We start from the raw sequence: 12,831 nt of genomic DNA on the forward strand, positions 1-12,831 counted from the left end.
TCGGTATGGGCTTAAAACACCGGTGTGTGTTGCATTTTACTAATAAAGCCCTTTTGATATGTTTCACTAAAATCAGCCTCAGTACAATATATGGAAGAGGCACCTTCAGATGTTCCATTTTTTTGTTTGTGACATGAATGTTGCTGAATCTACAAGCTGTCACTGAAGTGCACCCGCACCACCCAGAGGAACTAACCGGCTGCTGAACCGGTGTTTTATAAAAGGGGTACTCCGATGGAAAACCTTTTTTTTTTCTAAATCAAGTGTTGCTAGAAAGTTAAAACAGATTTGTAAATGACTACTATTAGAAAAAATCTTTACCCTTCCAGTACTTTTTAGCAGCTGTATGCTACAGAGGAAATGGTTTTCTTTTTGAATTTCTTTTTTGTCTTGTCCACAGTGCTCTCTGCTGACACCTGATGCCTGTATCAGGAACTGTCCGGAGCAGGAGAAAATCCCCATAGCAAACCTATGCTGTTCGGGACAGTTCCTGATACAGGCATCAGGTGTCAGTAGAGAGCACTGTGGACCAGACAAAAAAGAAATTCAAAAAGAAAACAATTTCCTCTGTTGCATACAGCTGCTAAAAAGTACTGGAAAGTAAAGATTTTTTAATAGAAGTAATTTTTACAAATCTGTTTAACTTTCTGGAAACAGTTGATTTAAAAAAAATGTATGTATGTTTTTCACCGGAGTACCCCTTTAAAGGGGTTGTTCTCCACTGCCCTGTCTTCCGGAAGTTTATTACTCCGGACGCTGTGTGCAGGCTTCCGTGCTCGAGGCCGCCCCCTTGTGATGTCATGCCTGCCCCCTCAACGAAAGTCTATGGGAAGGGGACGCGACCGACGTCACGATGGGGTGGCCTCGAACACGAAAGCCCGCACACATCGTCCGGAGTAATAATAAACTTCTGGACGCTGCGAGCGGAGCTCCAGAAGACAGGGCAGTGGAGAACAACCCCTTTAAGATGTTGTGCTCTGAGTACACCATCATTTGGTAAGGAGACACCTACTGTCCTTGTCCTGTTCACCCATCGTCTTACAGTCTGCACTAGGGGCGAACGCCTTTTCTTTTGCTGTTTCACAGTTTTTTCATTACACTGGACTGAAAACCTTGGTCTGCTGTGGCTTCAGTCCAGCAACAAAAACTGATATGGTTCAAAAAAGAAAATAGAAACAGATTAGAAAGAAAAATAAAACAACATGTTTCAGCATCTGGCTCTAAACAGGAAAAAAAATATACAGTACAGCAATGCAAGTATAACCAGGAGTAAACGCTGAAGAGGCTGCATTGCCTGCATAAATGCTCATAACAGTGTTTCTCACCCAGTGTGCCTCCATCTGTTACAAAACTACAACTTCTGGCATACTGGGCGTTATAGTTTTGCAACAGCTGGAGGCACACTGGATGGGACGCACTGGCTCATTAGCTTATCAGCAGAGGTGCTAGGAGTCCAGTTTTTCCATATGGTTTTTGGTCTACTTATATGGGCACGCTAAGGCTGTGCTTCCCAACCAAGGTGCCTCCAGCTGTTGCAAAACTGCAACTCCCGGCATGCCCGGACAGCCAACGGCTGTCCGGGCATGCCGGGAGTTGTAGTTTTGCAACAGCTGGAGGCACCATGTTTGGGAAGCACTGCTCTAAAGCCATGTCAAATCTGTAGACAGAATCTGCTGGAAAAAGGAATTACCCTCTATGGAGATGGCGCATTTCTGACCAGTCCTAGCAGCGGCATGTTCCAGCCGGCGTGCCCGCCATTTGCAGGTAGATACCAGTTTTTAATTTTCAGAGGCTTTTTTGAAAAATGAAAGACTCAATCTGATTGGGCGCCATGGTTTGACAAATGTCTCCTTTTTGTGCAACTAGTGGGTTCATTTGGAATTTCTATTGTGGGAACAGGATGTGAAGGGAGTGATGACAAGCTCTGTACTGCGCTGCAGAATATATTGGTGCTATATTAATGAATGTAATGTGTGATAATGAGTCATTTGCACAGATCCCTCACGTCAGGGCTGACACCTCCTTAGGAAGACTTGTGCTCACCTGTTCCTATCTTTACATCTATGCAAAAGTTGTCGTCATCCCCGCCCTGCTGCTCCATGTACTTCTGTAAACTCTCATCTCCGAGCGCTTTCACTGCCCACTTTACCACTGCTTTTCCTTCCTTCCCAACCTACTCTGCTTTCCAGCCCTCCCTCACTTCCTCCCCTTACCTCCCCCTTCTATCTGAATAGCCTCTGTCATACTATCCCCACCCTGTTCCCTCCTCTCTCACATCTGCCCTCCCCTACCTCACCTTTCCTCTTACTCAGTCTGCCTCTCCTTCCTTTCCCCTCCCTTACCTCTCAGCCTCCCCTTTCTCCTCCTCTCACCTCTCCCACACACTCTTCCTGGACTGTCTATGGATGGACAGGAGTTTGATCAGCAATATCCACCAGGAAGGCACAAGAGACAGCGTATACCTTACTGTTCAGAAGTGACCCTCTCCTGAGAGCTCCTACCTGCACTGATCCTGTAAGAGACCCCCCTTCTTGCACTGAGACCTTTAATGAAGGAGACACCCATCTTGCACTGGGAAGATTTCATGAAGGAGACATTCCATCTGTACTACTCGAAAACTTCCATCCTCCAGAAATTCCAGAGAGTCTTTTTTTTTGTATACTAGAAGACGTTTCGTAAGTCTTCCAAGAAGTGTTTTTAATTCTCTGGAAAGAGACCTCACCTGCTAAGAGACTGCATCCCAGCGGCATTGTGCACTTGTAGATCATACACCTGGGATGACCAAGAATCTCATACTGGCTGGGTGTGACAGAGACTGTCAGTACTCCTGCAGGCAGGGTGCAACAGTGTCCTATATTGTGTCATCATTACCTATTTGTGTTGCATTTGTGTAGTTGTGCACTGATTGCCTGGTTGGTGGAAACAGTTTTACATCCAGCGATTGTGCAAACCGGAATCGATTGTGGTGTCCCACCATGGCGTTACAAGAAGGCTTACAGTATGGCAAAGCAGACTTTGTCCTTATGGACTCTGTCACATTACCAGAATTTATGGATAATCTGAAACTCAGGTAAGTGCACCTGCATGGGAATTTATTTTGCCCCATCTTTACAATGTGTAACCAGTCACTATCAGTAGTATGTCGGAGGGATCTATATATTTTTTCAGTGGTTCCATATATCTGGTGGCTTTAATGGACATTGGAGAAATGGGACAACCCTTAGGCTAGCATTCAACTTGTTTTTTTTTCTGGCACTGCAGTTTTTGAGCCAAAGCCAGAAGTGTATTCAAAAGGAATATGGCATAAAAAGGAAGGACTTACACTTCTCTTCCCTTATGGATCCACTTCTGACTTTGGCTCAAAAACTTCAGTGGCAGTTTTCCAAAAACTGCCAGAAAAAAAACAAGTGGAAACCTAGCCTTATATTGGTTTGTCACAGATGCAAATGTCAGGTAGAGATGCTGCAAACTGTGATGTCATCCAATAGTTGCCACTGAGTACATTAAGACAGGCGACAATGTCACCTGAACGTCCTTTGTGAATCTTATGTCTTCATCATCTCGGTATAATGTCCATATGTAGACTTCACACATTGGGGATTTGTCATGAAATTGCACCAAAAGATGTATGGCACATCAATCCCTAGCCTAGTGTGTCTTTAAAAAAAAAAAAAAAAATGATGGTACAATAAGGGCATTTTTTTGGTTCCGGGGAACCCCGGTTGGGATTCACATAGACTACCATAGTGCGCAATTTTTACGTAGACCAGTTTCACATGAGCATAATCCAGATGGGTTATTTGTGTCTGTATTACGGCTGTGGGTCTTATGAACCCCAACTAAAAGCATCATAGATCATTTTGATACTGGCAGTTCGGGTCATCTCATCACGCCTGATCAGGAAGTATTACTTTACTGAGAGAGTAGTGGATGCATGGAATTGCCTTTCTGCAGAAGTGGTCACTGCAAATACAGTAAAGGAGTTAAAGCATGTAAGGGATAAGCAGAAGGTTATCCTTCATATAAGATCGGGCCAGGAACTATTGATCGCATGCATAATATTGGGCAGACTAGATGGGCTGAATGGTTCTTATCTGCCGACACATTCTGTTTCTATCAATTTCAGCCATAGACTTTATGATAACCGGACTTATTTATCACATTATGAACATCTCTTAAAGGGGTACTCCCACCCTAGACATCTTATCCCCTCCCCGCCGCTGGGGACCCCCGCAATGTTGCATGCGGCACCCACCTGTTTCTTGTCCGTCACGCCCCTTCCCATAGACTTGCATTGAGGTGACGGGGCGTGACGTCACACAGGGGCGGAGTCCTGACGTCACAGACTTCCGTTCCCGTGGTCGCGACCGAGACCCTCCAGCGCTTCCGGACAAGAAACAGGTGGGTGCCGCATGCAACATTGCGGGGGTCCCCAGCGGCGGGACTCCCGCGATCAGACATCTTATCCCCTATCCTTTGGATAGGGGATAAGATGTCTAGGGTGGGAGTACCCCTTTAAAATAATACAGTCAATGTAAATGTCTTTTCTTGTAATAATGTGGTTTGGAGTCATGATGTTTAGACTGATAATGCTGCTGCTGTGGAAAGTTTAGTAGTTGCCCATTGCCATCTTCAGAAATGTATGGAATCTACAGTATTTTTTTTCCTATGGGCATTCATTCTTTGCACTCTGATAACTCTCCCACAGTGTCTTTGGTTCAGCTAGCGCCATTTCAATGGCATCAAATTACTACTTCTGTATCATTGAGTTTATCCCTTTTTTTTCTTGTGTATTTTTTGCGCAGTGACTTTTTTTGTTTGTCTTTTTTGATAGAATATTTTCCAATGTTCTCTATGTACTCTTGTACCGTAGAAAGAAAAATGCTTTGCACACTAATTTACTATTGCGCATTTTTTGTTTAGATATTAAAACTTTGCGCAAAGGCATCAAATATAGAACACCGAGGAGTGCAAGTACCAATGTGTCAGACGGTAGAAACATGAAGGAATGTCCATGTTATAGCAAAATTTATCAACAAGCTTGCGCACGGTTTATACATTTTGCACAGACATGAAAAACATAGAAAGCACTGACATGGTTGAAATGATTTCTACCTCACACCGACATTGATAAATCTCCCCCACTGTGTGGAATTTCTCATTGTATTTAAGCCACTTTTTTGTGTACATTTTGTCAAAAATGTTTGGAAATTTTTTGCTTTCACACCATTTAAGAGGGATATTCCATCTAAACTAAAGTGGTTAAACTTTTAGGGTATGACAAGTTAAAAAATTTTGCAAACACATTAATTCCGCAAATTTGCCTCCTGCTCCTTTATTTCCTCTTGTTGGCAGCTCGTGGCTTAAGTAACAGACCACCACTCCACTCTAAAAAAAGGTGGTCAGGTTGGTGTGGAAGTGTGTGTGTGTGTGTGTGTGTGTGTGTGTGTGTGTGTGTGTGTATGTAGATATAGATATATATAGATATATATATATATAGATATATATATATATATATATATATATACACACACACATATACTGACACCAGTGCGATTACCGCTTCCAGAGTGGAGTGGTGGTCTGCAACCTAGACAAGAAGCTGTCAACATATGGAGGAAAGGAGCAGGAGGCAAATTTACCAAAGTAAGTATTTGCAATAATATTTAACTTGATGTGCCCTATAAGATTAAAGGGGTACTCCGGCGGTAAGACATCTTATCCCCTATCCAAAGGATAGGGGATAAGATGCCTGATCGTGGGGGTCCGGCCTCTGGGGACCCCCGTGATCTTCCACGCCGCACCCCGTTAGAATCAGTCACCGGAGCGTGTTCGCTCGGGGTCTGATTACTGGCGATCACGGCTCCGCCCCGTGTGACATCATGCTCCGCCCCCTCAATGCAACCCTATGGGAGGGGGCATGACAGCTGTCACACCCCTCCAATAGACTTGCATTAAGGAAGCGGAGCGTGATGTCACACGGGGCGGAGCCGTGACGTCACTATGCTCCATCCTTGTGGTCGAGATGGACTCAGCTTGAGGACCTCCAGCAGTTCCGGAAGCCGTTAAAGGTGGGTGCTGCATGGTAGATCCTGGGGGTCCCTAGCAGCGGGACCCTGGCGATCTGACATCTTATCCCCTATCCTTTGGATAGGGGATAAGATGTCTAGGGGCGGAGTACCCCTTTAACCACTTTAGTTGAGATGGGACTACCCTCTTCAGGGTGTGTTCACACATACAGTATCCTGTATATTTGATGCATATTATTTTAAGCTGTAGATTTAAAGCTGTGTTCAGTCATTTAGTTTACATTGAGATCTGCAGCTTTAAATCCTGCACATCAAATATGTGCAGTATACTGTCCATGTGAATACACACTTAAAGGGGTACTCTGGAGGAGAACAGGCCAAAAAGTTCAACAGATTTGTAAATTACTTCTTTTAAAAATCATAATCCTTCCAGTATTTATCAGCTGCTATATGCTCCAGAGGAAGTTGTGTAATAGCAACTGACCTGAGTAGAAGCAAATCACCATAGCAAACCTCTCCTACTGTGGACGGTTCTTGACATGGACAGAGGTGGCAGCAGAGAGTGGTGTGGTCAGACTAGAAAGAACTACACAACTTCCCGGGAAGCACTTAGAAGTACTAGACTTAAATGGGCACCAATTTTTTTTTTTGATACGTTGTAGTACTTATGTACTACAACATATCTCTAATATACTTTCATTATTTATTTTTTTCATTAAAATTGTTTAATTCACATTTAAAAAACGGCCACTAGGGGTCCCTCCTAGCGGCCGCCTGCAGCCTGGCGTGACGTCACGCTTGAATTCGGACTGATGCTGGACGGGCATCGGTCCGAATTCAGTCAGGCTGAGCTCGCTCCCTGCCTGTCAATCAGACAGGCGGGAGGGAGCGCTTTGAATGAAGAGGATGCGCACAGGCTCCCTGGCTTTGCACGCAGGCCCCGGGGACAGGTAAAATATTATGCGCAGCTGCTGCTAATGACTGTTCTGTTTACTCTTTTGCGGGCGGTCGGAGGGGGGGGGGGGAGTGGATTGAGCGGGGAGGGGGGGAGTGGATTGAGCGGGGAGGGGGGGAGTGGATTGAACGGAGGGGGGGGGGAGTGGATTGAACGGAGGGGGGGGGAGTGGATTGAACGGAGGGGGGGGGGAGTGGATTGAACGGAGGGGGGGGGGGAGTGGATTTAACGGAGGGGGGGGGGAGTGGATTTAACGGAGGGGGGGGGGGAGTGGATTGAACGGAGGGGGGGGGGGGAGTGGATTGAACGGAGGGGGGGGAGTGGATTGAACGGAGGGGGGGGGGGAGTGGATTGAACGGAGGGGGGGGGGGAGTGGATTGAACGGAGGGGGGGGGGAGTGGATTGAACGGAGGGGGGGGGGGGAGTGGATTGAACGGAGGGGGGGGGGGAGTGGATTGAACGGAGGGGGGGGGGGGAGTGGATTGAACGGAGGGGGGGGGGGAGTGGATTGAACGGAGGGGGGGGGGAGTGGATTGAACGGAGGGGGGGGGGAGTGGATTGAACGGAGGGGGGGGGAGTGGATTGAACGGAGGGGGGGGGAGTGGATTGAACGGAGGGGGGGGGGGAGTGGATTGAACGGAGGGGGGGGGGGAGTGGATTGAACGGAGGGGGGGGAGTGGATTGAGCGGCGGCGAGGGGGAGTGGATTGAGCGGAGGGGGAGTGGATTGAGCGGAGGGGGAGTGGATTGAGTGGGGGGAGTGGATTGAGCGGCAGGGGGGGAGTGGATTGAGCGGCGAGGGGGGGAGTGGATTGATCGGCGAGGGGGGGAGCGGGTTGCGCGGCGGGGAACGGGATGTTAGGAGCTGCGGTCATCACAGATACGGTGTTCACCTATACAGTATGCCTCCAGTTGTTTCCCCACTACAACTCCCAGCATGCCCTGACAGCCAATAGATGTCAGGGCAAGGCTGGGAGTTGTAGTGGTGAAACAGCTGGAGGCACCCTGTATAGATGAACTAAGGGCGGAAGTCCCCCCCAGCAGTGACGTTGCGCCTGCTGGGGAAGTCTGCCTGGTAGTGAGCACATTACCAGGCAGACAAAAGGCATTTTTAATATGTAAAAAAAAAAAAAATTTAAGACAGGGAGGGGGTTAGGGATAGATGGGCAATAGGCAGGGATAGGAAAAAAAGGATGGTGGGAGCTACTCTTTAAATAATTATTATTATTATTTTTTTTTTTAACAATGCCTATGCTGATATGAAAAAAATAAACCTTTACCCACTTCTCGCACTCCCCTGGTGTCTCCAGTATCTGTTGAGACCCTCTTCCTGGGCTCAATACATTATGCATGTCTCAGCCAATCACTGGCCGATGTGGCACACCGCTGTAGCTAGTGACTTACTGAGCTTCACCGTGATGTATTGGGCCCAGGAAACAGGAAGAGGATCACACAGGATACCAGGGGAGTGTAGGGAAGTAGAGGTTTATTTTTTATAATTTACAGAGTGGACATAGTTAAAACCCCTCCTGCCAGATACCCCTCAAATCTGTATCATTTTCTGGCCCCAGTTCATTTAAAAAAATGTTTTTCCTCTTGAGTACCCCTTAAAGTTATTTCAGCAAAACTTCTCAGGCTATGTTCAAAAGGCAGAATTTCTGCACTGAATTCTGAATGAAAATTCTGCAGTAAATTCCGCTGAAATTCTGCAGTAATTTCTGCTGTGTGAATGGAACAGCGGAATGGAGTGGACAGCCCATTGGAGTGTATTGGCTATAAATTCATGCAGAAATACATGCAGAAATTCTGGCATGTGAACATAGGAATTTAGGATGAAGGTAATGGCCGTTGACATTTGCAATCATAGCTGATTTATTAAATTGTCACAGATTTTTGCATAATCTCACTCCAGCCCAGACAACTCTTTGAAGTTTAGGCTAGGCTCACATTGATGTTGTCTTCAGTCCCATTCTGGGTCTGTTGGGCTCTTTTTTTCCCTCTTGAGCAGAATGGACCCTGAAACGGGTCAGAACACACTTGAATGGGGTCCGTCGGGGATCTGGTGGTTTAGTGGAGAAAAAAATCTTACATTCACTATTTTTTTCCCTTTACTAAACTTCCGTCGTTCTGACGGAATTGCCGACGGAACTCTGAATAACGGAGACCAACGACAATGGGAACAAGACCTTACCTAGATCTAAGCTACTTATGAAGAATTGATACATTTGGAACAAGTACACATGACTTATGCACAGTCAAGGGGCAGGAATAATAACTTGGTTCACACATACATTGATAAATTCCTCTCCATAGTGTAGACCCAGCCTGAGATCATTACTCATATTCATGTTTTCCAGAATATCAGTAGAATCAATACACATTTACCATTTTATTGCACAATAAGTATGTTCACAATGTGGAAGTTATGCATGTATGGTTTGTTACTGTATACAGGGGCTCCTACTGACAGTCTGTTATACAGATGTGACAGATGTTATACAATTGTTACTATGTAGAATATTTCCAGTGCACAGCAGACTGTATATCTTCCTTGTACAAGAAAGAAACACAGGATGTAACTAACATTCAAATGGTTGGTACAGAGAGTAAACTCTTAAAGGGGTACTCCAGGGGAAAAGAAACGTTTTCAAATCAACTGGTGCCAGAAAGTTAGATATTTTAAAATTTCTTCTTTTTTAAAATATTCATCCTTCCACTACTTATCAGCTGCTTTATACTACAGAGGAAGTTGTGTAGTTCTTAACAGTCTGACCACAGGGCTCTCTACTGTAAGAACCCGAAGAGTTAACCTGCACTGAGGTGTATTATTTTTCTGGTTACTGTGGAAACGCCCTGTTCTCTGGATGGTCAGCTGACCTCGTTGGCTTTTCACCTGCTTAGCTCCCTATTTAAACCCTCAGTATTAATCCAGGCAACGCCTGTGAAAGAGCTCATACTCCTAGCTAGCGTTTGTACTGTATCTTGTATTTCTGGCATATTTGACCCATTGGCTCCCCTCTCTGACTCCTCTCCTGTTTCTCCGATTTGGCTTTTCTGTTATCTCTTGGTACTGACTCGGCTTGTGGACTGTGACATATTGGCCCTTATTTACTATTGCAAACCCGACATGTTTTGTCGGGATGTGTGCCAGAAATTCTGTATGCACCCGAATTTGCGCCAGAATTGAAAAAAAACCTGACTAACTCTCCATTTTACTGAGAGAACCTGGAAAAGGGGTGTGACCATCGGGGGAACTTATTCAGGCAGGAAATGTCACCATGGTTGTGGATCCGTCGCCTAAGGCGGATACACAAGTAGGCAGGGCAAGTGGGAGTGGGCGAGTTCAGGGCTTTACTCTTCCCTGCCCATACGGGACATCTGCTGACACCTCTGTCCATGTCAGGAACTGTCCAGATTTGAAGAAAATCCACATAGCAAACTGCTCTGGACAGTTCCTGACATGGACAGAGAAGTCAGCAGAGAGCACTGTGGTCAGACAGAAAAGATATTCAAAAAGAAAAGAACTTCCTTTGGAGCATACAGCAGCTGATACGTACTAAAAGGATCAAGATTTTTAAATAGAAGTAGTTTACAGATCTGTTTAACTTTCTGGCACCAGTTTATTTGAAAACACTTGTTTTCCACTAGAGTACCCCTTTAACTATGTAACATTGTGTAGAGCATATTAAATTATTTGCGACCTTTTGTGGTGAGCTCACCTGCTATTGTTCTACGATGCTAGAGGTAGGTTATGGGGTTGCATTCTATCCATGATTTTGTTGCTTCCATAGTAGTATGATTTAGGTGTCGGTATCAGTCAGCCATGGCACCTCCCCTGGTATCTGGGCCGTGCCACGACATGTAGATGTTTATCATAATACCATTTTTCCAGTTAAGTAAGAGGAGCTGGCATATTATTATTTTATTTATTTATTGATTAATCAATCTAGTCCAGACAAATAAGAGCAAATTAGGAATGCCCTAAAGCAGTGTTCTGCAACCTGTGGCTCTCCAACCTTTGCAAAATACCAATTCTGTTATGTCTGGGCATGATGAGAGATGTAGTTTTGCAACAGCAGAAAACCACAGGTTGAGACACACTGATTTTGTGGTGTCAGGGGATGATGGGAGTTGTAGTTTTGCAAAAGCCGGAAAGCCGCAGTAGAGCTAAGGATTGGGTTTGGCCATTGTGTACCTGATCTTTTCTAAATGTGAAGCAGACTCTCAGATGACAGTACTGATGATTCCCCCTTATGACTAGAGGGCATGGTAGACCCAAAAGCATGGGGATCAAACAGTATGTAAATCCCTCTCTAATTCTTTAAATAGGCATTGTCTTTTGAACAAACTTTGAATAGATCAATAGTACAAGACAAATATAAGAAACTGTGTTATATACATTATTAGACAAAAATACTTCTTTTTTTCCTGTTATCAAACTTTTTTCCAGCAGCCGGAGACCCTCCGGTAATGGCAGACATCAGCGATCGCGCCGATGTCTGCCTTTAACCCTTCAGATGCCGTGATCAATTCAGATTACAGCATCTGCAGCAGTGCGGTCAGAAAAATGGATGATTGGATCGCCCGCAGCGCTGCCGTGGGGATCCAATCATCCAGCATGGCAGCCGGAGGTCTCCTCACCTGCCTCTAGCTGTGTCCTGGGGTCTTTTGCTCTGGTCTAAGATCAAGCAGACCAGAGCAGAAGATCACCGATAATACTGATCAGTGCTATACTCTATGCATAGCACTAAACAGTATTAGCAATCAAATGATTGCAATAAATATTCCCCTATGGGGACATAAAAAGTGTAAAAATAAAAATTATAATAATAATTAAAAAAATGAAAAACAAAATGTAAAAAAAATGAGAAACATCCCCTCCCCCAATAAAAAGGTAAAACGTCAATTTTTCCCCATTTTACCCACAAAAAGTGTTAAAAAAATTATAAACATATTTGGTATTGCCATGTGTGCAAGTGTCCGAACTATCAAAATATAATGTTAATTATCTTGTATGGTGAACGGCGTAAATGTAAAAAAAAAAAATAAAAGTCCAAAATTGCTGCAAAATTGTATTAAAAGTTTTATATATGCAAATGTGGTATAAATAAAAAGTACAGATCGCAGTGCAAACAATGAGCCCTCATACCGCCTCTTATACAAAAAAATTTAAAAGTTATAGGTCATCAAAATAGAGGGATTTTAAACGTACTAATTTGGTTAAAACGTTTAAGATTTTTTTTAAAGTGGTAAAATAATAGAAAAGTATGTAATCATGGTATCATTTTATTTGTATTGACCCACAGAATAAAAAAAAAATGTCATTTTTTAATGTAAATTGTACAGCGCGGAAACAAAACCTTCCAAAATATGCTAATTTCCGGTTTTCTTTTCAATTTCACCACACATGTAGTATTTTTTTGGTTGCCCCATACATTTTATGGTAAAATGAGTGATGTCATTATAAAGGACAACTGGTCGCGCAAAAGACAAGCCCTCATACTCATAAAAGAGTTAGGATTTTTAGAAGACGAGGAGGAAAAAACTAAAATGCAAAAATAAAATTGGCCTGGTCCTTAAAGAAGAACTCCAGAATATAAAAATTGTGGCCCATACTGCCGGCAGTAAAAAAAATAAAGATGTACATACCTTCCTCCGCTCCCCCGGGGCCTCCAGTAACTGGCTCCGTTCTCCACCATGATCCTCTTCCTGGTTGCCGGTGGTCAGAGAGTCATACTACGCTCAGCCAATCACCAGCCGCAGTGAAGTCCCGACTCGGCTGGCGATAGGCTGAGCGGCAGTGTGACGTTTTCGGCCCCGGCAGCAGGTGCCGGTGTAGGGAAGAATT

At 44.6% G+C, this 12,831-nt stretch overlaps 1 protein-coding gene across 2 annotated transcripts in view; it reads left to right on the plus strand.

The window, feature by feature from the left end:
* Positions 1-12,831, plus strand: part of MYO1D (myosin ID) — a 141,028-nt gene that overhangs the window by 15,610 nt on the left and 112,587 nt on the right. Inside the window, exon 1 of one of the 2 annotated variants that reach the window (XM_056548860.1) lies at positions 2,339-3,070. The exons of the other annotated variant lie outside the window; for it this stretch is intronic. Coding sequence (XP_056404835.1) covers positions 2,976-3,070 — 95 coding nt within the window. The 5' untranslated portion in view covers positions 2,339-2,975. Of the gene's footprint in view, positions 1-2,338; positions 3,071-12,831 lie in introns of those variants that run through there. 2 annotated transcript variants of the gene reach the window in all.

The sequence above is a fragment of the Hyla sarda genome, chromosome 12 (genome assembly GCF_029499605.1).
Source record: "Hyla sarda isolate aHylSar1 chromosome 12, aHylSar1.hap1, whole genome shotgun sequence".
Lineage (NCBI taxonomy): Eukaryota > Metazoa > Chordata > Amphibia > Anura > Hylidae > Hyla > Hyla sarda.